At 43.0% G+C, this 24,287-nt stretch overlaps 4 protein-coding genes across 4 annotated transcripts; 1 reads left to right on the plus strand and 3 right to left on the minus strand.

Moving 5' to 3' along the window:
• Positions 1-389: 389 nt before the first annotated feature.
• Positions 390-3,895, minus strand: Bfra_010310 (putative mediator of rna polymerase ii transcription subunit 16 protein; the record flags this gene model as incomplete). The annotated part of the gene is made up of 9 exons (XM_037340643.1): positions 390-1,516; positions 1,567-1,857; positions 1,911-2,027; positions 2,080-2,199; positions 2,247-2,466; positions 2,514-2,971; positions 3,023-3,275; positions 3,329-3,686; positions 3,744-3,895. 9 exons carry the CDS (start codon positions 3,893-3,895, stop codon positions 390-392), a joined length of 3,096 nt encoding a protein of 1,031 aa, XP_037189111.1.
• A 1,271-nt stretch (positions 3,896-5,166) lies between these two features.
• On the plus strand, positions 5,167-7,142 carry Bfra_010311 (putative sir2 family histone deacetylase protein; the record flags this gene model as incomplete). Its single annotated transcript, XM_037340644.1, has 2 exons — positions 5,167-5,542; positions 5,593-7,142. 2 exons carry the CDS (start codon positions 5,167-5,169, stop codon positions 7,140-7,142), a joined length of 1,926 nt encoding a protein of 641 aa, XP_037189112.1.
• Positions 7,143-12,663: 5,521 nt separating this feature from the next.
• On the minus strand, positions 12,664-14,960 carry Bfra_010312 (putative monosaccharide transporter protein; the record flags this gene model as incomplete). The annotated part of the gene is made up of 9 exons (XM_037340645.1): positions 12,664-13,133; positions 13,220-13,484; positions 13,583-13,665; positions 13,719-13,812; positions 13,864-14,171; positions 14,232-14,554; positions 14,607-14,666; positions 14,730-14,764; positions 14,916-14,960. The coding sequence occupies 9 exons, from the start codon at positions 14,958-14,960 to the stop codon at positions 12,664-12,666; spliced, it is 1,683 nt and encodes a 560-aa protein (XP_037189113.1).
• A 3,195-nt stretch (positions 14,961-18,155) lies between these two features.
• Bfra_010313 (putative chromodomain helicase protein) lies at positions 18,156-23,450 on the minus strand (the record flags this gene model as incomplete). The annotated part of the gene is made up of 6 exons (XM_037340646.1): positions 18,156-18,258; positions 18,312-22,251; positions 22,311-22,404; positions 22,478-22,504; positions 22,567-22,991; positions 23,444-23,450. 6 exons carry the CDS (start codon positions 23,448-23,450, stop codon positions 18,156-18,158), a joined length of 4,596 nt encoding a protein of 1,531 aa, XP_037189114.1.
• Between the last annotated feature and the right edge of the window lie 837 nt (positions 23,451-24,287).

The following is a 24,287-nucleotide window of genomic DNA, read 5'->3' on the forward strand; positions in this document are numbered from 1 at the left end:
TTGGAATCCCTTTTTTATATCATGATAATGCTAGTTTAGTTTAATTGGTTGTTGGTAGTAGAATAATCAATAATTGAGGATCTCATTTGAATTTAAGAATTTGAGACTTTGAATGTCCAATGTTGTGATATGATAAAGCAGAGGAGAAGGTCGATATGCGCATGTGTGTATTACATATGCCTTCTTTTTTCTTGTTGAATTAAAATACAATTTAGGTTTCCGCCTACAACCCTGATTCAGCTATCCAACCATCCATTCACAGATCCCTTGAGGTCAATTTCTATAATTTCCGCAATCTCACAGCTTTAGTCCTTTCCTTTTATTTCCCTTCACTTCTCCTCTATTATCCCCCCTCCATCACATATATTGCCACACCTCAATCTCAAGCTCTACGCGACCATCTCCCCATTGACAAGCGTATCCCAATAGCCTCCACAAAAACATCTTCTCTGCTGCATAACCAACCACTGTAATGCGGGCCTTTGACTCAGCACATCTTCCATGACCGCTGCGCATCTTGCACATCTTCTCCAGCGCTTTGTTGTATTTCCACTTCCTTGCCCCCCATTCGCATTACCATTAGCACTGCCATTTGTATTAGCACTGCTCCCTACCCCTTGCGGTGTAGCTAATCCCTGAATCGTCGGTAGAGAATTATCCTTATCCACTGGGTTTCCATTTTCAATTGCTTTATTCAAAGGTGATTTAGAGGAATTCGGGGGAGGGTTGATCAACCAAGTTTTCCTAAAACAATCCATCGTAACCCCTGAACCCTTTCTCTTCGCCACCGATTCCTCATCCTCGTCCACTTCCAACATTGTAAAATCTGCGAACCATAGATTTGCAGGATCGATTTCTAGACGAACGCTAGATAAATAGCCAGGTGCTGCTGCATTGGCTCCTAAATCGTTTTGAGTCTTAGATTCGTTATCCTGTACGCCTTTGAAGAGATCGATGATAACTGCTTTAAATGCTGTGGGAATTTCGCCTCCTAGAAGCATTTTTATTTCGAGATTATTGCGCGAAGGACCTGTGCTATTATTTGTGTTTCCTGAGAGAGGCGGTTTATGATTTGTGTATGCGGATTTGATCGAGGAGGTTAGGGATGAGAGAAGGGCTTCGAATGTTTTGATACGGACGATGCAGTTACTCGTCAAATTAGCGATTTGTACATAAGCAGCCCTCAGTGTCGGGGAAATGCTTTGCTGTCCTTGTCCTCCTTGGCTTGGATGATTGGTATTGGTTGCGATGGCTTTACGAGCTACGTAGTCAAGATGTTGGAGGCGCCGACAAATAGCAGTAAGGAAGCCACGGGTAGGAGAAGAAAGGAGGAGATGGAGGGTTACGTTGTTGGTGGCATGGAGGTAGGCGAGAAGTTCTGGGAGTGAGAGTTTGGTGGGATTTGTTACGGAAAGATTTTCTGGAAGGGTGCTGGGAAGTTCGAGGAGAGTGTCGGTTATCCAGGCCATGAGATCGAGAACCCAGCGAACAGAACCAGCAAGGGCAGTGATTACCTCTAAAAGTCTTGTTAGCACTCCAAGATAATGAGATGGAAATATTGCATACCTGGATCATCGAGGGGCGTTGATTTTGTATCATGAGTTGGACCAGGGACTTTCATGTTTGCAGCCATAGTGACAAGCACCACAGTATTGCGCAACTGTAAAACGAGCCATGAGAATTTTCCAGCAAATTTACGAGCATTGAATTCTCCTGTAAAGCCTAGCGAGTTCTGAATGCTAAGACACAATTGTATCATGGTATTCCGTATTAGTACATCATAATGTGCTTCTTCCGAATAATCAGCAATAATTTTCAGAATTTTAGCTAGTTCATTGAGCCAATCATATGCAAGATCTAAAATAGGTCAGTCGATAAACAAAATGTATCTAACCCACCAAAATACTTACTGTCTTTCGTTTTTGCGAGGTTGTGAGCAGTAGCAATTATGTCATCATAGTTCATAGACATAATAACTGATGTAGAACAAGATATGGATAGAGCAGCTATCATTGCGGCATACCGTGCTATGTCTTATTAGCATCTTCTTGCTTTTGGACAAACAAATTATCAACATACGGTGTTCCATTGTTGACCCAATATCTCCCAAATGATAATCTAATTGCTTCCATTTGACCTTGCCGTCGTTTCTTATCTGCACCAACGAGCAAGTACTTGGAGACAACGCAACTTGTAAACCTAAAAACACGTTAGAAGATAGTTTTATGCAGTGAATGTACACTCACAAGGCTCATCTTCAGTGTAGGAAAATCCAATTTGAGAAAGATGAACAACCCGATCTAAATCGTCATCATTGAACGTTTCGATCATAGTGATTCTATCACGATAATCGACCGAACTATCACTATATGCAAAGCTGATGACTCTTCCAAGATACATAGTTTGCACGGCAACGATAATTTTATTTACTGTAAAACTTTCGAGCTTCTTGAGCTGAGCAATAACCTAGGAAATGTGAGCACAATTTATGGAGACCGAAGCATGCAACATACCCCGGGTTTTGTCGGTTGTGAGCCGTCGGTACTCTTACGCGATGACAAATTCTCAAAGGCAGAATGTACTGGTTGTTGTGGCCTTTCCCTAAACTCCCACCTATCTACAGTGGAATAGACCTCTTGGTTGTAATGAGACGTCGATCCAGGTAGATAAGAACGAACGGCCATAACAATTGGTGGTGTTATGTGGTTTTTACTATCTACAGTTGGAGATAAAAACTTTAGGTGAGAAAGCTGTACCATTGATGATTCCAGATGAGATGCATTCAAAGTATCACCTGGAACATCATGCAACCAACTCGTTACAGTAAGAGGCTTGGTTTGTAGAGTTGCATTCAAGGTCATTGTCATTGGGTTTACTTTTTCTTGCGTTTGAGGAAGACCCCAGTGTATAACAGCTCGAAATATACGCAACTGCTTCGAGGAAGTAGCAAGCGCAATTAAAAGGGACGGGCCTAGCAATAGAATTAGTCGAAGATCTCTCAAGCTCATATGTCAGCATTTACTTCTCTCTGCACATATCGCTGCATGGGTGATTAAATCATCGGATGAAATAATACTTTCTAGTTCAGTGTGCGACTCGAGCCATTTGCCATTGCTCTGTAGCCACAAGAGACGTAAAGATCCATTGGAAGTGACATATAAGAATGCCGATTTGGTGGGAATAGGATGCGTAGGTCCAAGATTGGGCGCTGTAGATGCATCGTACCGAAACCCCGATGCTTCCTTAATAGCTGGCCCTTGCTGCACTCTAGGGGCCTGTTGAAGAATTGGTTAGAATTGTACAAAATCATTCACAGGGCGGTTCTTACAGATCGATTTTGAAATGGACCTAAATTCAGCCAGAAACAACCCACAACTGCATGTAGATCATCCGCTGGTTCTGGACCACAAGGACGGCACATCATAGGTTTATTTAGAGAAGAGAATATTTGCAAAAGTGTCACACGGCCAGCGGAATCAATGACTGCTAACTCGGAGCCCGTGGGACTCCAGGAAAGATGCTTTAACGGCCCACCATCGAGGTTGCTAGTCAATTGTGGTATTACTGTAGCTTCACTTAAACCCCATGTACCATTTTCAGGGTGACACCTCAAATTCCTCAACTCTAGACCAGATCCGTTTGAAGTTATAGAAGCAATGCTTCCCCACTTTGACCAGGCAATACCTCTTGAATGGTAAGGTTAGTAGGTCAAAATACTGATGCGACCGGGGGTTCTTTCTTACTGGCAACATCCGCTTCCTCTCAGTTCATCGACCCTTTGATGAAGTTCTTTTGATGGTGGTGGTCTAGATGGCAAAGACAAACCCGTGCCATCACCAAAGAGGTCGTCCATATCGACTTCCATATTATCGACGTCTTCCATCATGAGTGGCATTACCTTTTGGTAATGTGTGGTGGGAGTTGGAAATGAGGTAGATTTCGTGGGTAGCTTTGGGTACGAAATATCGCCAGTGAAATCAAGAGAATGGAGAAGAAAGTGTTGAATAATTAGTGTGAGGTTGCTTTGTAAAAATTAATAAGATTAATAAGAATATATGATGATGATGATGATGATGGTCACGACGAGGTAAGCATAGAAGGTGATGATAAGGCTGAGGCTGGATGTATGTCTCCGAAAATTGCACTTGGAGAGGGATTGAAAGATTCCAGCCTTGTTCGAGCGATTTGTTCTCAAAAGTTTCCACCTTCGCCTGTTGCATAAGCTAGTAAGGATTAGAATGGGGAGGCTAAGAGCTATGTTAGAACTTATTAGGTGGGTGGAGAATGCCTATCTGATTCATGTGAGTGGATCCCCAAGTGTGTGAAGTATGATTTAAGAGATGTTGCTGGGTGAATGCAGAAATGGAATGAAGCGTCATCGCATGATAGAACAAAAGAAAAAAAAGGAAAAATCCCAGTCCGAGTATAAACAACAACAAATGCAAACAGAGTTAAGATAAGAAGGGGTTTGGAAACCCTAATAAGATAATCATTTAATTGGTCTTTTTAGCTATATAACATTTACTGTATCATTTCCTATACCTAGCTATTCATGATATGTTCACGACTGTTGCTATAATGCCAAATGAAGATGTCGTTATTTTTATTAGGGGTCTGAGTTCATCATGTACTCCGTCCTGTCCTGCGTAGTCAAATTGATGGGGAGACAAGGCATACTGTGCCACATCAGAGAATAGGAAATGATTCCATACAATAACAAGGGTAAAATCATGAACAATGACAAGAATTAAAAGGGGATTTTTCCATTTGTATATAAATACCCAGTACCTAGATAGTCATTCACAAAGACATTTCGAATTATCGTTAGGCGAAACCATTCATCCGGGATGGAATGACTTACTTAACAGACTACTTAACTGACTAGCGGCATGTATATCAAACTTAAAGACTCTGTCTGTCTGTACTCTGTACCTACTTTCCCAGAAATATGAATATGACCTTACATCCTCTTTCTTAATCACCATCTTAACCCACCGACACCAACCTCTAACCCAACAATCTCCTTCCAATCCAACCGGGAATTGGCTCTCGATAATATTCCCTAAATATATCCAAGTCAAAAAATGATTACTCGGAGTAATTAGAACATTCCCCTTTTTTCAATACTTGATCTTATTCCCATCCTCCAATTACCCAGAAAGCACGATGAACAGCTCATCGCCTCTCTCTTCGCCCCTCTCCAGCATAGGCACCATATCAGAACCATCATCGCCTTCGCCAGCCGTCGATTACCCTTCTCCACCATGTAGTAGTGTACCAGATACGAGAGTCCCATCCGAGGCAGGTGATGCTCCGGATTGCGATGGTCCTCCACCGGCCAAACGTCGTAAGATGACGCAGCCAAAATCTACAGAACAAAAACCCAGAACAACCGAGTATCTCGACTTGCGCAACTTTGGGGAAGGGTCGCCAGAACAAATTGCACAACAAGATGCGCAAATGAAGCGTTTGGTAAGGGTTTTGCGAGGCAAGCGGAAGATTGTGGTCGTGGCCGGTGCTGGTATTTCGGTCTCCGCTGGAAGTATGTCAGGCTAATTCCAACAACTCCAATCCTTGCTAACAATATCATAGTACCCGATTTTCGATCCTCCACTGGTTTATTCTCAAGCCTTCGAAGTCAACATAAATTAAAGTCGTCTGGAAAGGAGCTATTCGACGCGTCGGTATACAAAGATGATTCTTCGACAACCTCGTTTCATTCTATGGTTCGCGAACTATCCCATTTAACGAAAAACGCCGAACCTACCCCCTTTCACCACATGCTAGCAACGCTTGCAGAAGAAGGCAGATTATTGCGACTTTACAGCCAGAATGTGGATGGGATTGATACCTCATTGGAGCCCCTTGCCACAACGGTTCCATTGAACAGTAAAGGGCCCTGGCCCAAGACGATTCAACTTCACGGTGGCTTGGCCAAGATGGTCTGCTCAAAATGTGGTCACTTGGAAGATTTTGATGGGGCCCAATTTGAAGGTCCAGAAGCGCCAGATTGCGGTAATTGTGTTGAAATCGACTCTGTCAGAATCGCAGCAGGTTCGAGAAGGCACGGAATTGGCCGGATGCGACCCAGAATGGTTCTATATAACGAATACAATCCAGATGAAGAGGCAATTGGTGCAGTCAGCGCAGCGGATTTGAAGAAAGTGGCCGATGCAGTAATCGTTGTCGGTACGAGTCTTAAGATACCTGGAATTCGGCGCCTTGTCAAAGAAATGTGCAGTACAACTCGGGATCGCAAAAATGGATTTACTGCCTGGATAAACCTCGACGGTGAGCCTGGTGGTCCCGAATTCAAGGATTGTTGGGATATGATTGTGCGGGGCGAGTGCGATGAGGTTGCTCGCCATGCAGGCTTGCCGAAATGGGACGACAAAGACCTTGGGCAATATCCTTTGATTCTCAACGATGCTGCATGTGCAAAGAAACGTGGAATTGACAAGGTTCTGGTTACACCTGCTCGCAGTACCGCAGCCGTGGATGCATTCCCAACACCAGGAGCCAGTCCAAGGGTGCAATCGCCGACGCCTACAAACGCTTTCTCGAAGTTGAAGGCAATCACAAAACCAACGGGATCATCAGAAAAGGCAGCTGCAACAAAGTCAACAAAGAGGAAGGCGCCGGCCGATGCGAAGGTCAAGAAACCAAGGGCACCACCAAAGCCCAAGACCAATGCAAAATCGAAGAAGCAAATTTTACCTGGAGAAAACTTGAAGCTCTCCATGGCTACTACCAAATCATCGGGTACTGGAGAAGTCAAAAATGTGAAGGGCAATCCTAGGAAGAAATTGCCCTCGAAACCGGAAAAAATGGAACCAGTTAAACTGGAGAATCCATTCTCAGTTACACCTACATCTGCATTATTTCCAAATCTAAAGTCCACCGTGCCCGTCGTAGCAATACCTTTACCTACTCGTTCAGGAAATCCTTCCCCTAGAAAGGTCGCACCGCTATCTACTCGTCGTCAAGATACTACTCCTTCCAAGAAAGCTACATCCTCACCTCTATCTGACACACGTACTATTCCTGAGACTCCGAGTCCTCCCGGAAGTCCTCATTTTGATCGCAACGAAACGATCACCCCTCCTTCTAAACCTAACAAAATGGAGCACCTTATTGATTAAAATAATCTTGAGGTCGATTCGACACCTTTTTGTTTCCTTGTTTGTACATAAGACCATTTTTTGTTACATTATTCAACCGCTACTGAACATTCATGTTTTATATTAGGCGGCTTGATATCTTCCTGTCATAACCCTACAGGGTTTGGAGTCTCTGGCGTTCTTCCATTCATGATCATACGAATACTTATGACATGATGTGGTTCCAAATCACATTACAGGCGGCGTATTGGGTTTCATCATCACACATATGGATTCACGGATGGTCCTTATGTATCGGCTTCGCATTTTACATGCAACCATGATACAAATAATATTGTAACCTTAAGTTTGATTTTTTGGGGGAAGTCCATTCCTTCGTGTTGTCGAATAAATGGCAGGCGTTTTGGTCCTTTTCTGTTGATTCCTAGTCGGATCAATGCAGGAAAGGAATATTGGGTTGGTGTTTTGCATTGCTGAGGAGTAGAGAGGCTTGATATGGGCTTTCATGGGTGTGTTGGGAGGTTTCAGTTCAAGGAATCGGTGACAAAAAGACGCAAAGGAAGTGAGAGTTGCCAGGATGCAGATTATGAAGGCAGATAGAGAAAAACAGAGTATGTTATAGTCTTAAAGTACATGCACAATACAAGGTCTCGAGATACCTTTCTGTACATACATATGTGTGGCACTTTGGGGACAGGCGTGGGGTAATGTGTAATGATACAATGATTTGTGTGTTGCATGCAGCCTTTGAAAATTGAATGTCTCGAGATTCGAACGTGAATGTGAATGGTTTGATTGATTCTTCTTCTTGTTGTTTTGGGGAGGTGGGGAGGTGGAGGGGGAGGAGTAGGTTGTTGTGATGATGGTGGTGGTGGCGGGGTGTGGTGATTGATATATCGATGCTTATTTTGCTGTGATTTACATCATGGGGTTCTTTTGTTGTTGATGAGATGTATGATTCTCGGAAAGGATACTTATATGCGTTTTTGTGTATTGGAGTCGGGAGAAGAAGAGATTATGAGATGAGTGATTGATTGGAGGATTGGTTTTCAATATTTCTCTTTGTTGTTTCAATGGATGAGATGCGGGTATCTGTGATAGAACCCTAAATATCTGTTGTAGCTTCTTTGTCTGCGGCATACTCGAGAGAAGAGCATTTTAGGATGGAGATGGGTAGGGGGTTTTGTTATTCTTCGCTTTGTTTTTCCGGCTTGGATTTCTGGTAGTGGACACAGAGGCAGATGAAAAACGAGGAAGCCCTCCCCGCTTCGGCAGGTATGGACTAGACTTGTACTCCTCTTCACCTTGTCATGGAGACCTTGAAATCTCTGCTGTAAAGTTTCAGTAGAAGATGTATGTGGAATGGGTATAAATATCTACCTCTCCTCTACTTGCCTCTATATTGAGTCTGCTATGTTATCAGTAGAAGATTACAATGAATGAATCTCAAGGTTGGTTCAAAGTTCCCTGTTGCTTCTCAAATAGCTCGAGAGAAGATTCTGCGTTGTGTATTTGGGTTTTGTGCGGAGAAGACCCCGGGGACGTGGATATAAGTTTTGATTTGCGATGGTGAGAGAGAATGATAGATGGGGATTTTGGCAGTAGTAGATTGTAATTTTGGCAGTGAGATGTTTTCAGGATGACGACAACGATTATATCATTATCATCAATAAAATGTTCATATTCTCGCTACCCTCTCTATATTCTCTTCTTCTCACTCACTGATTAGCATTCATACAAGAGATGGAATAGCAGAGTGTGTTGGTGAGATTCATAGTTTATGCAGTCGGACTAGAGTTCCCTGAGCTCCTCCCTATCGTCTCGCGCTTGTATTGCTCCTGGTCATTTTTTGTTCAAGGTTTTGGAACGTGGTTTTAAAGTGATTTGCTTGGATTATAAGTTTGGATGGGGGAGTGTAGTGGAGTTTGAAACTGGAAGTATAAATACAAGGGAAATCATCGTATACTGAGAAATGTATGCACGATAAACAGATGAATGTGTATGCGCTTTGAGGATCGTGTTCCGTGTGGCTTTCCGGGTGGAAAAATGAAGATCTGCCTTTGAAATATAATGTTAGGAGGTTCGCGCGTTTGAAGTTGTTTTGAGAAACGGAAAAGAATGCTATAAAGTTACTTTTGGAATGATGAGATTCCAGTGGTGATGGCGATGATGATTTTTTGACGGTAAGAAGGAAAATGCAAATATTAACATCAGCAATAGTTCATATTCCCTACATCACTTATTAATGCCTATTCTCCAAAACAGAAACTTTCAACCTACAGGCCACTGAGTTCCAACAGATATCAAGGATTCTAGATATTGATCGCAAGACCGTCCTGATTCGAGCTCAGGAGTAAGTGACTTTTAGTGCTCACCTCCAATTCCAACGTTCGGGTTTAATATAGCGTCGAGTTTGTACATTATGGACATCATCTGAATGAACATCTGACATTTAGTAACCAGTTTTTTTTCAGGAACTATTGGATAGGAGGTGTCTGACCAAAGGAATTCACCGCAGTCAAAGCATTTCTCCTTCCTGATTGAGTGAACTTCCAGGTTTCTGTTTCAAGTTGTGTAATACCTACTCAAATCAAGCATTTCTGTAGGCACTAGGTATTTAGGCACTTTTATCTTCAATCTTGAATAGGATAAGCAAAATAAGACATATATCGATAGCAAGTATAGATTAGGTAGGAGGCAGAGGAGCACTTTGTGTTAGTGATATATTTCCTTGAGAGGGTCATCTAGGACACATTGGGATAGTATCTCTAATAGATGGAGGAAATGAAAGATTTTTTTGTCATCAAAATTGGTTGTTATTGTCGCTATTCTATCTTTTTAACTACATTTGTCATCGTCGTCAGCGTCGTTGTTATCGTCAGCATGTACAATCATTTAAAATTGTACAATCTTCCCAGTCATCACGACACTTATTTCTCTTGTCTTGTCCTCCGCCATCCAGCTCCCAGAACTACCATACTCTTATTAACATTCGTCTCTCTGATCAACAAAACTTCCTCACAGGCGATTTTTTCGGCTTACAGATTTTATCTACTGTGAAGTACGATCTACTTGGAAGTTTATATAGACTTCTCCCAGTTGAGTAAAGATCCGCGATGAGGTCAAATGGCGGAGAAGATAATTACCCGATTTTGATACATGTTTCTCTCTACAATTATGCAGAAAGTGGAGGGAGCGGCTTCTATGCGTTTATGTTCTGCCTAGATAGGTATCAAATTGGGTGACTTTTTCCCCAATATAAACATCTTTCATCAAGCTTCAATAGGAGACCAGATTAAACACTGAGGGAAGAATTAATCTTTGGGTAAGGAGTCCTGTTTTCTACGTCGAACCTCAGTTGCTTAATCTCTGGCTGGACGTAGAACAGGACCTCGTTAGTTCATTCCTCCATCCAAGATGATATGGAGGATTCTTCTCAAATTCTTGATAACGAGGATCTAGCTTCGCTGTCAATGAAATTGAAATTGTTGAGGTGCTTTCACAAAACGTGGACAATAATCAGATACAGATAACAATGAGAAAACATATCCGAAAACCTGCTTGCTATCCCTCTACCACTTTCATATTCTCATCTTCACTCATCATATCACATGCTTCGCTGTGTTCGAAATCAGATCCTAATTGAATGCTCTCCAAGTAGTTTCGTTTCTGTCTTATAATTTTATTCTTCCACTCCTTTACAATATTTACATGCCTGCCTACTGCGACATCGTTTTCGGTTAAGAAAGACGTAGCACACGGAATACTCCTTTTATTACTCCCCAACATTCATCATTTTAGGCTCATAGAAATATACACTATAGCCACTCTCCCGTTCCTCCCTCCTTATTTCTTTCCATATCAGAGAGTATAAATATCCATCTTATACTTGGAATAGTAAGGATAGCAAGAGATTCTACCATGTGAAGATGGATTACTTTGTTAAGGAATCACCTAGCCTTGGAAACTCGTGGCTGAGATCTATTGCCTTGTTGGTAATTTATCTGATGCAAGAGGAGGAAGAAGAAAGAATACATAAATGGTTAATAATATGAGATGAATATTCCCACAGGCCAAGATGATGGAATATGACAGTCATTCCTCCGTAAATCAAGGTATCTGATCGACAGTACTTCCATTTTTCATCCACAGCAATAAGAACTTTTCACTACCATCGCTATTCCCACCGTAAGCATACCCATCTTCTTCACCCTCAAAACTCACATCGCAGATTCAATCCACTCTGATACTCTTAATTGTAATAACTGATCCGAGTGCTGCCCTTTGGTGACATTAAAGCCATCGATTTCTCTTTGTATGATGCTTCGTTCGATATCTCTGGTTCTCCTATCTGGAGATGAAGGAAAATACGGGGCGGGGATACCGAAGAAAAGACGAGCGTGAAGGAATCAGAGTGACTTATATATCTCGAAGATGAAGATATTTTCTATCATCAACTCTATAATGAATTTGTCATATGAATAACTCAATGCTTGTCAATACGTCCGTTCTGTCTCACTTCTCCTCAAACTAGCCAGCTAACGAGTATAAAATCCTTAATGAAGTCATTCCAAACCCGCCAAAACGTTTCGTACTCTGAAAACAGAGTTTCGCGCAGGCGAACACTTCTCTTCGAATGGCTCAAAGAAATAAACAGGCGAAAGGTTGTAACTGCTAATTTTGAATGAGACAGGGTCAGGAGATATCATGTATATGATTTGGGACATACAATAAGAAACACGAGATGCAATGCAGATAGCCATAGTGCAATAAATTGACAACCATCATGAAAACTCTAGCCGATGACAAAAATCCGGCAATATAAAAGAGATATATGCGTAATAACGACAACAACCTCTCCCAGTTACTGCCGAAAGTCACAAGTATTGTATCACTGATACCTCAAACCCATGGATCTCTTGACCCGACATTCACCTTCTAGCCAATATCATTCCTCCCAAACTCTTGTCTAATTCCTTGTGGGATATTTGGTAAACGAATTTTGTGCAATGCGCTGCTTTCTAGAGCATACATTGACTTTTATAATTCGGGGTGAAGTATAAGCTCCGAAGAGCGGAGTAGAGGGAGATATACCAGAAGGATCACAATGTTGAAGTTGATACCGAAGGAAGATATACACAAACCTCAAGAAAACAAGTTAGAACTTTGAGAATTTACGACATAGACATTGATGATACCACCAACATATCTACCTGCCATCGGAAATATTGTACATCGATATGAAGAAAGACGCATTATTTGCCATAGTACTAACCAAGCATGAAAGTGAGTAAACATCAACAGAAATATAATGTAAGAAGCAGAATAATTATTGGGTATAGTAACTTCAACTCTACTTGTGAAACACTGCCAGATATCTACTCGACAAAGTAGTACTGTACTGTATATATCAAACTCAAAAACTCATTCTGCATTGACCCATTCTTTCCACTTCATCTACCAAGAGAATTAAACCCCCCCTCGCACAAAAGCTATCCTGGCGCCATAGATGGAAGCTCAAGCCAGATTTCCAAAAGAAAACTTAAACAACATCCTTATTAACCTGCGTCGCGGCCTCATCAGACGCATTCCCCTTCTCCACATGTGGCGCATGCTCCACCACTTTATCGCCCGCCAAACCCATCTCCCCAGCGAATGTACTATGCGGCACCCATTTTGCGCTCGTTCTTGGTGTCGTCTCTTCCAACATTCTATCCACCTGTTCCAAACTCAAGCCCTTTGTCTCCGAGACGAAAAAGTAGGCGAACAATAAACTCAGCGCGCAGAGGGAACCCCACATGAAAAATACTTTGGCGCCGAGATTCGCGTCGCCTTTTTGTGTGCCTACGAGATAGGGAGTGATGACTGCGATGATGCAGTTCCAGAACCAATTGGAGGCGGTGGAGAGACCGACACCGCGGGAGCGGATGGGGAGAGGGAAGATCTCGCCGACTACGACCCAGGCGGCTGGACCCCAGGTGGTGGCGAAGGCGGCAATGTTGAGGCAGATGACTGGGTGGGTTAGTTCGATGTGATTGTCATGACAGAGTAGATTATGAATTATGGAGATGTTAAGACGCAACCTGGTAAGTACTTACAAGCAATCATAGCAGATACGGCAGCGCTGTTGTGTTTGTCAGCCTCCCCGGCAGTGACACCAATAATGCCAACAATGAATTGGAAGGTAATCATGCAAGAAGCTCCAATGAGAAGAATGGTGCGACGGCCAAATCGCTCGACAGTCCAGAAAGCGAGAGGGGTCGTTAACATGTTGACTAATGAGGTAACGAGTGAGATCAAGAAGGGGTTCTTGATCGTTCCAAGGGATTTGAAGAAGACATTTCCGAAGTAGAAGATGAAATTCTGTGAAATAGGAATTAGTACTGACTTACTCTGATAGCTTGTTTTGATGGATGAATTGTTGTAGCTCAAAGATGTTGAAGATTTAGAGAAGTACTTACAATACCAGTGAATTGTTGCATACATTGAAGCATGATACCAGTAAAAGTTCTTCGAAGATTACTGGAACCATCGAACATAGATCCTGCACTTATGTAAGTACAAGATGAAGGGTTCGGGTTGACCGAAGGCACAAACCTTTGAAACAATTGGTCCATTGGGAAATGTATGACGTTTGTGGTACAACAGAGAGTTCGTATTCATTGTTTGCAATAATCTCCGCAAGTTCATCCTATATGGATGTTAGGGAGGCATACCGCATTTCAAACTCGATTATACTTACTTGAATGTATTCAGACTCAATTGGTTGACCACGAACGTTGGCCAGAGATTTGGCTGCATCTTCAAGGCGACCTTTCTTTACATAATAACGGGGCGATTCGGGAAGAAAGAATAATCCAGCCGCCAAGACGATAGCCCACAAAAATTGAACTGCAATAGGAATTCGGTATGAGCCAGTATCAGTCCGATTCTGTGTAGCGTACACAACACAATTGGCAAGTAAGATTCCGATTGTAATACAGAATTGATATCCTGAGACAAGAGCACCTCGGACTTTTTTCGGAGCAATTTCTGACATGTACAAGATGACTATAATTCATGACCGGTTAGACAAGTTGAGGCTGAGAGCTGATACTTAACAAGACTTACTGATAGCAGAAATGAATCCAACACCACCGCCAGCAATTAGACGGCCTGCTACCATGAGACCGAGACCAGTGGAGGCAGTTTCCATGATACATCCGACGCAGAAGATTGCACAACCAGTGATAATAGTCATACGACGTCCAATTGTATCGGCTATATCACCAGCAATAAGAGCTCCGAAGAAAGTACCGCAAGAAAGAATAGAGGTTGTCAAAGATTGATTGCTAGCAGAGACGGCGAATGCGTCCAAAGTGGCTTTTGGGGCATCTGCAGGAGGTTGTGGTAACCCAGTATATTGAGTGATGAAGTAAGGCATCGCCAAGACACTTCAAAATATCAACAAATGGATACAGGATCTAAAGAGTTGGGACAACATACCCAGACATCCAACCTGTATCATATCCGAAGAAGATACCACCGAATGCTGCAAAAGCACACCTTGGCAAAGCTTAGCCATTGTTCTTGAAGTCAAAAGTTTAGTAATTGATATAAGGAACTTACATCAAGTATGCCTTGACAGTTACCGGCGCCTCGATCTATACATTATCAAATCAGTATTGCAAAACATAAAGGTAGACACCTGATAACTTCAAGCATTGATGAGGTGTTGCCATTGAGATAGTATCCTCCATAGAACCTCGACAAAGATACAAAATGGCGAGAAATAGCTGAGGAAAGGTTACTTACCCGAGAGGTATCGGTCGTGCCATGAACAACTGCTCCTCCAGGCATGATGAAGACTATTGCTATTCAATCGATGTGAAAAGTCGTTATTGCCTGCCTGTATGAAAATTGAAGATACAAGCTTGTTTATATCAACAGATATCAGAAAAATCGATTGCAGAGCTCTGGGGTTTCTCCACACTTTATGTATGCACCCAACAAACAAAGCTTGTCACTGCTGAAGTCGATAGTTTTAACCGGACTTACTCTGACCAGTCAACATGTAGAGAATGAATCAGAAAGAATTCCTCAAGCCGTCGAAAGCAAGGAATCACAAAGGAGCTACCCCTGCTAAGCTTCAGCCATTTTGCTGAGATTGTGTGCACGCGGTCTGTACGCCGTATTCTTCCCAGGAAAGTTTTTGTCTGTGAACCTCTTACACATTTGCCAAGTAACCGGGGACATATACAATGATTGCAGTTATCTTCCTTAAACCGTTTAAAGTAAGCCAAGGACTTCAGACCAAACAATACCCAGCGTAGTAAAATGCGGGGGTGTTTTTTCAAAATTATTTTCCATATATTGACATTCGCTTGTCTTTCTAGAAAGACCAATCAAGAATACAACAGTTACTCCGAATGATATAGTATGTCATTCAAAACCACATTGGAATACGAAATGACACTACTCGGACTTGTTTTCAGCATCGAGCTTTCTCCATACTATAGAAATAAACCTACTGAAATTGAAGCTGCTTATTATACTATACCCATCCAGAAAAAAAATTCACAATTGATGCGTTGGAAACAATAGCAGTAAAAACAAAAACAATGCAAGCACAGAGGAAGTTACTTTTCCCCATCCTAACCCGCCGTCAAATTCCACCAACTCTTATACATGATTATTGCTGTGGTTAACCGTTTGAAGGAAGAGGTAGGTTCCAGACTAAATTATCCCTTGGGTAGTAAAACGCGGAGGTGTTGCCCTCGTGGGGAAGATCGACTTGTCGGGGTTGAGACATGCGGGGGACAGGGGGCATGGGGTGAAGTGGTGTCATGTAAGCCATACAATTTGTGTGGCTTAAATGATACATTATGGCAGGGTAGGTTTTCTGCTCAAGCCCTTGTAAAATGAATAAGTCGGACCGAATTGTAGGACGGATTGTAGAGAAAGTAAAAATCTGAGTAAGGCATAATCGAGGATGAAGGAGGAACATGTGGAGAGAAGCGTTAAACGATAGAAAAAACAACGGGGCTAGTGAACGCAAAAGATGATAATAGGGTTCAAGAGGTAGCAAGTGATAAGGGTTCGTCAATGTTATAACAAGCTCTATAGACAAGAGCCTTGATTGACGACGGCATGGCAGATGTCCTAGATTTGCAGAAGCTTAACCCCCAACTATTCCCAATATACCATTAATTAGCCATGCAGAAATTGTATCCGTAATCTGTAAGCGAGCAAGCCAAGCCAAGCCCTCGCGAGCACTTGCGTAGGTGGACTAGCAGGACTATCAATATTCGAGCCCATGGCTATCGGTGAATATGCAAAATACCGAATACCGGATCCTCTTACTACTATTACTTAAGAATGTTTGACATATTCCTTCGTCCTTCATTTTTCGTCCTCGAATTGGACATTATACGCTCGTTCCTGAAGTACAAGTACGGCGAGGTGGCATGAGTGGTCCATATCCACGACAATCATACTGTACAGCATGTCAGCCCGTCCTTAGTTCCTAGCTTTCGTGTTGTAAACATTATGGAAACTTTCCTTCGCCGTCGGAAATATTTGCGCAACTGTCACTTGATCATTTAGGCTCCAACAATACCTAAACTTGACACGAGATCTCGAGCTTACTCGGTACAAGATCAAAGTGTGTTTGAACAAACATACTCGGTATTGTTTCCACAAACAAAATACTTTTGGGGTTTGGCTCCTCATTGACCAGCCAGCGAACACCCTTCGAAACACTTTATCCCCGTATCCGCATCACATTACGGATGAATCGAAGATTGCATATTCCACATCACAATCCGTCCCATCCATCACACTACTGTGCCTATTATCTCCTCACCCCCCGCCATATACTCTCCATTTTCCATTGGCCAGTGACATTCCCCAACCATGCTGGCAAAACCCACTGCAGTAAGCGACCAGTATAACCCTAGAGCTGGCAATCATGCTAGGATCGCATCCACCCTCACCTCACGAGTCGTACAATACGTATGAAATGCAACGCAACATGAACATCAGCTCTAGGTTACAGTACAACTCCGATTTATAGTATCGTAGTACACGACTTTGAAAAATCGTTCGATGATGTATATATAGATGAAGAAAGAAACATGAGGCTGGCAGACTCTTTAATTTGATGCGCATCTTATGTTGTGAATATTAGGTTTTGACTTGATAGAAGATTACTACCTAGATACCCAGATAAAAAGATGAGGGACCAAATAATGGATCTCCTATTCGACCGTGCACGCGTGGAGAAACTACCCTAGTAACAAGGTAATAAGGTCAAATGCCAGAAATTGCGGAGATTAGCGTCTGGTGGGTTTGGAGAACTTCAATCAATATAGTAAGACCTTGAGAAGATAGATTTGAAAATGCACGTAAATAAGGTGATATGAATTGACTTATATAAGTCACCCTTCAGCATTTGCACCAGCGCTTTCATCCAGAAAGGAGGTATCGATAGTCGATTATTGTACTAGTATGCCCAACTATCTACTCCAGTACCTTGCAAGGCAATCGAACTGATTGTCTTTCGTTATTGACGCATATAATCATAATTAATTCTGACTAGTATATCGCAAACATTTATCTCTTTGACTGAAACTTCATCGTAGTTGTATCGAAGTCTGTATAAATAGCTAACTCTATCGTGGTGTTAAGTAAGTGGCACTAAGTGCCTTCCTTCTGATGCTCATTCAACGCTCGCAGTTTTTGTACATGTTCTCGTGTTGTTTCGTGGATCAATTGACTAGTAAAAGTTGCTCGATCCTGACAAAAACGCCGGTGCAATTCGCACAATGATCCCCCCGCCGTCTCCCATGCAATGAGTATTGTCAACTCCGCCCACCAAAAAACTTCCCATAACCCACTAAACCGTACGCCAGCCCATGCCGTGATTTGAGCCAATGTAAATTATAATGAGTTCCCATCATCTAAACGCCAATGCAACACGTTCTTCAAGACATTAATTCCTCTAGACGTGAGGTAAAAGCACTTTCCCAAACACCTACATTACGAATTCACATCTTAATTCTTTGACTCTAACCTGTCCCTCCTGACTTTCGAATACATGGATGCCACTGCCTGTGTGGATTGTCCTGGATTGGGCCAGTAAGTCATGACATATTCCCTGAATAATATTAGTAAATACATCTCTATTGAAGACGTAGAGGAGAAACTTACCAAAGGCTATCTCTCAGTTTACTGTCGACCGACCCATCCTTTTTAGGTGCAGTGATAGAGTCAATAAACAGTCCAGTACTGTACAGCTCCTCTTTCAAGACAGTAGCACGCTCCTTCTTGTTGGGAATGTTCTTAGCTGTACCGTTTTGAAGACGTCGAAGGCTCTCCTTGATTGGCTTGAAGAGTTTACGGAGCATGTCGTTCTGTGCAGGTTCACCATTGTCGGATTTACGATATTTGGGGCGACGTTCTAGTTGTTTCTCGTCGTCTCCGTCGCTATACTTTCTTTTCAATGGTGTTGAAGAACCATAGCCTCCACTCTCCCGACGAGAATCACGGGAATCACTGAAGTTGTGACTCCGTGCTCTATCTCTTTCTCGATCACGACTACTGTGATCGGATGGTCGAGATGCTTTCTTGATCGGTGGAGCAGGAGAAGCAGAAACTGACCCTCTTGCCTCGCTTCTTCTGGATCCATTACGCTCGTGCTTCTTGTTATTTCGATGATGATTCTCCACGGCACGCTTGGCAGCTTGATTATCGGAATACTTGGCTTTCAGAACAGATAGAAGATAATCGGCTCGTCTGACCAAATGAACGGCTCCAGGAGCCTTGGCGACCTTTTCGTCAGCCTTACTTCTTTCTTCCTTCTTGTCTACTCGATGTTCTTCAAGGAACAACTTGTCTCCGAGCCCCAAGTCGGTATCATCTCTGATCTGCGTCCAAGCACCATAGCCATGCCTATGAATCCCGACAAGAAGCATGCCATCTTCCTTTGCACCCCAGTCGCATGAGTAATGGGCACCTTTAGAAGCGTCAGGGACGCGGAAAGTTTTGAAATCGGGGCAATTTCCGACAACGTCTCTTAGCATTCTCATTTCGCCTGGACGTTCCATGATAGTCTCAGCGTTGACTCTCTTTACTCCGGAGTAATCAAACAACACTGCTTTTCTATCCTTCTTGGTTAATGGCTTATTGGTTGCGCGCTCCAGTGCTTCGACTCGTTCGGTCTCTGCCTTTAGACGTCTGCTACTTTCTTCTGTGAGGGCTTTTAGTGTAGCTTTCATCAAGTCCTCATCGCGGCCTACAAGACGAGCTTCTTTGACAAGTTCTTCGCCACGATCTTCCATAGAGCCAAAACGGAGGTAAGCTTTCATTAAGTTTCTCGTTTCCTTTTCGTTGAGAGGACGCTTTGGATCCAAACGATTCGCTTGGGCTTCTCTCTTTTCTTCGAGCTCTTCTTGCTTAACTTGGTCACGCTCGCGCTTCTTTGCAAGTCGTTGCTCTCGCTCAATCTCTGCCGTGTTTTTCATGGCTGCTTTGCGTGGTGCGTTCTCTTCGACGACCTTGGCGAGATATTCTTCATGAGCTCGCTTTTCTTCCTCGGCTTTGATTCCCTCTAACTGATCTTTTGGAATGATATCGTCCCATTCCAAGTCGATTTTGACGTCAGTATATTCGAAACTTTTAAGGAAGTCTTCACCACCATCGGCGACAATGCCTTCTGGTACTTCAGTCTGGTGCTCTTCAGCGTTCTCGAGGACCGAGTCAATGTCCAACTCCTCAAGCTTTTTCTGGTTGCCAGATTGTTCGAACATCTTCTGGCCTCTCTTTTTGAGGATACGGGAGATATCCTCGGAAGATTTGGGATCATCAATTTTGCCAGCCTTTGCAGCTTTTTCTCGCAGCTCCTTCTTCTCCTTGTCGGTGACACCTCGTTGTATGGTAATGAACTCCAACATGAGCTTGTTGCGAGCACGCTCAAGAATCTCTTCCTCGACGGTTTCCTTTGAGACAAACCTGTAAATACTTACAGGCTTCTTCTGACCAATACGATGTGCACGAGCCATGGCTTGCAAATCAGCTTGGGGATTCCAATCCGAATCGAAAATTACCACCGTATCGGCCGTCATCAAATTGATACCAAGCCCTCCAGCACGTGTGGAAAGGAGAAAACAAAAGTCATTACTTCCATCAGCGTTGAAATGATCGATGGCTTGACGTCTTGGGCCTGCAGCAACAGTACCGTCAAGGCGTTGAAATTGGTAACCACGAAGTTGAAGATAGTCACCGAGGATGTCCAGCATCTTCACCATTTGGCTGAAAATCAAAACACGATGATTATCCTTTTTGAGCTTGGCAAGTAACCTGTCAAGGAGCATCATCTTTCCACTACTGGCAATCAAACCCTTCAACTGATCGTCTCGTCTTTCACTTCCCTTCAAGATCTTTTCCTCTGCATTTGGAAACATGTAGGGGTGATTGCTGGCCTTTTTGAGTTCCATCATTATGTTCAACAACGATTGCTTTGGACCTTTGGAACCTTCATTCAAAGCTGCATAATTGCGAGTGAGAATATTCTTGTAATAATCCAGCTGAACATCTGAGAGCTCGACACGAATGATTTTTTCGCTTTTTGGGGGGAGGTCGTTCTCGACTTTCTGCTTTGTCCGGCGAAGGATGTATGGCTGAATTTTGGTGGTGAGTGCAGCAATTTTTTCACCAGCAGCTTCATCAGTTAGGTCCATGTTGTCTTCAATTTCCAATTCGCCTGGCATGAGGAAGTCCATGAGAGCCGACAGCTCGCCCAAAGTGTTTTGAACCGGGGTACCAGTGATCAACAAACGACTGGGAGCCTTGAAATCGAGCAACTTCAGATATAGTTGAGATTCTCGGTTCTTCAACCGATGTGCTTCATCGACGGCCATGAACTGCCACTTAATTTGTGACAGGAAAAGAGAGTCGGCCAGAATGTACTCGTAAGACGTGAGTAGGACATTGAACTTTGGACGCTTGGGGTTTCCATCAACCAACAGTTCATACTCACGTATGATCTGACGAGATGACTCTTTACCATTGTAAACAACATAATTAAGACTTGGTGCCCAATTATCAAAAGTGTCAGCCCAAGCAGGAATGGTTGTCAAAGGTACCACGACAAGATGTGGACCTTCTTGGCCTCTATCATTGTGGAGCCAATTCATAAAAGCAACAGTCTGGACAGTCTTGCCAAGTCCCATTTCATCAGCAAGAATGACATTCTTGTTCTTGCACCAATTGTACGCCAGGAAATTAAGACCTGTGATTTGGAAATCTCGCAATTGACCGTTCTTGATATAATCTGGTTGCTCACGAATAGGGACGTGAGGGCTTCTGGTATCTGGGTTCGACTCCTTTCGGTCTGAGACCAGAGATCTAGAGCTACGATCCAAGAAGTGATCGATAGCATCTTGAGCCTTCTCGCTGATGAAAGAGGCAGTCTCCCATGTACAAGATTCATAGTACAGAGCCTTCCACTTTATGAAGTATTCGGTTTCTTCATCACCTTCTCGCGAGCCAATAACCCTTTCGACCTTTATGTAGTCTTCCAGGGCATCTGCATCACGCTCTCTATCGAGCATCCACTTTTCTTTCTCTTCCGGTGGTATCTCAGCACCTTGTGTCATGTAGATGTCATCGATAACAATTTTTCGATAATAGTTTTCGAGGCGTCTGAAACCACGAACTCCTGCCAAAGTGGATGTTGTCTCCCAAGTAGCATGGCAGTGCGATTTGCCCTGCCATTTGATATAGTACTCGAAATCGTCCTTCGTAAGGTTCTCATCTTTTGCATCTCTATCATCTTTGACCTTGTGCTTCAAGACAACATCGATATATGGTGAGGTATCTTCGACATCTTCCGTCCACTGATTTGGGGTCATCAATTCAGACTCATCTTCCAAGTCGGGATCGCTTTCTTGGTAAGCACCGGTTGTGACCTGCGCAGCACGACGGCTGTTCCACCGCTTCTCTTGATATTGAAGAGCGATGTTGCCGGTCTCTAATTGGCGGCGTCGATTCTTCTTGATAGTATTCCGTGCTCGTAAGCTACCGTAATCCTCGGTTTCGTCAGTATCAGAGGCAGATGCAGATTGCAGAGCTGGTGTTTGGCGTTTGGAAGCTGTGCACGAGATTAGCTTTCTGCCATAGCCAGTTTACCCGCGACAAGAAGGCGCTTACATTGTTGGGAGCGCTCTGGCTTCCTACGCTTATTCCTGTGAGCTGCAACGGCATCGGAATCTTCTTCATCTTCTTCTTCATCATCAGACTCAACCTGTAATAGTCAGCACTTGTATCCAACTGTGTTGTATTTCGCATATTAATTGGATGGCACGGGAACGACATACAATAGTTCGAGTTTGTGCTGGACGCGCCTGTAGTTGTAAAAATCCGTTAGCACTAGTTTAAGAGAGATGTGAGATTGGGAAGCTCCTACACTTCTCCGTAAACCATATAGTTCGGGATTCTCTAGCATGTACCGATCTTGATCAGTGACGCCCGGCTTGCGTTTAGCAGGACGCGACGACTCGACAGTGCTCGAACGCTCTGATCGTTGGGCATTGAAAGCTGCAGCCGCAGGAGTTTCTTCTTCATCAAAGTCCGCATCGTCGGATTGTTCTTGATCTTCAGGTGACGAGTCTTCAGTTGCATCGGAATCTTGACCACCAAACATTGGTTGTTGGTTTGAGGAGGCCGGTGAGGGTTCATCGACGGTAGGGTTGCCAACATCGGATAGTTCTGACTCGCTTTCGCCTGGTGCGTCATCATTTGATGGCGAGGACCTTGCGAATGATTCATCGTGTCCATTGGACATATGTAACGGGGATGTCGAGTTCATGACTTCGATTGTATCCTGCGGGGCTGCGACGACGATATTAGCTATTATGAACAGTATGACCCCATGAATGGGTGTGGTGAAAACTCTGACAATTGCACGCCCGTGAAGGGAAAGAAGCCGCGATCCTATATACACCAAGATCGCAATGAGCCCAGCAACAACGACATGCTGAATGTCATCGGCGCATTCTCGTGTGCTTGATAGCAATCTCGCGATGAAAGTCGATGGAAATGATACAATTTGATTGAGGCCAGCTCGCAGGAGCTTTGTGTGCCAAAGAGCATGATAAGGGCAAGAAAACAGCAACGGGAGAGTGATATGAGTGAAGATCAGGGGACTCTATATAGTTTGAAGACTGCATGAGGAGATAGGAAGATGGAAATGATGGCATTCGAGGATGGCAGATGCATTATGATGATGGGAATAGGTATACCATAGTTTTGCGTGGAATTTGTGGGAAATTTGGAAAACTTACAAGCCATATTTAATAAGGCCCCCCTGATATCAAAATAATTGAGAGTCAATCTTTAATTTGAAGAATATGAAGGTAGATGGTAGTGATGTTGGGTACTTCGGACGTTAAAATTGGAGAGCGGATCTGAAGGTCTACACAATCAGTGATGAATTTCCCATAATGATTGACATGAGCAGTTGGTCAGAATAGAACCACAGGTCTACCGTACTTAGCCGAGCAGAAGCTAGGATGATTTAGTGTTTCACGTGATATGACTGTACTTTAGCCGGACAAACCCTACAACGATAAAAACCATCAAAACTAAAGATTGTATTCTTGTGAATACAGCAGTATAACAGTACCCTTTAGCAATGAGCAAACATTTTGAAAACTTGCAGTATTGATAGTTAAGAGAGGAACTAATATATAGGTGAACATCTAAAAGAATACATTGGTTGGGTGATTTGATATCTACTTTTAACAAACTCCATATAATTTTGATGTCAATGTTCATAGTCATTTCTTGTAGCAAGAATGGAACATGCTAGCCATGTAGATGTTGTGTTTTGTCTCTGCATAGGTATCTATGGAATGGATTTGATAGAAACCAGAGGGTATCGAAGCCTTCAAGATTGATATCAGCGATAGGGGAAAGGAAAATGAATACAGGTGTCCAAGTTCTCCTGGAATAAATTGACAGATCGAATTGATATATGACTTTGAGCTCATATGTAGGGATTGAGATCAACTGAATGGTGTGTTGCTCATTTATAGTATCCAGCATAATGAAAGGCATCGACTCTAGTATGAGGCCGACAATATCTAGTTGCTTGTAATATGTATCATTCATAAATGGAAAGAAAAC

This window comes from Botrytis fragariae (assembly GCF_013461495.1).
Source record: "Botrytis fragariae strain BVB16 chromosome Unknown tig00000186, whole genome shotgun sequence".
Lineage (NCBI taxonomy): Eukaryota > Fungi > Ascomycota > Leotiomycetes > Helotiales > Sclerotiniaceae > Botrytis > Botrytis fragariae.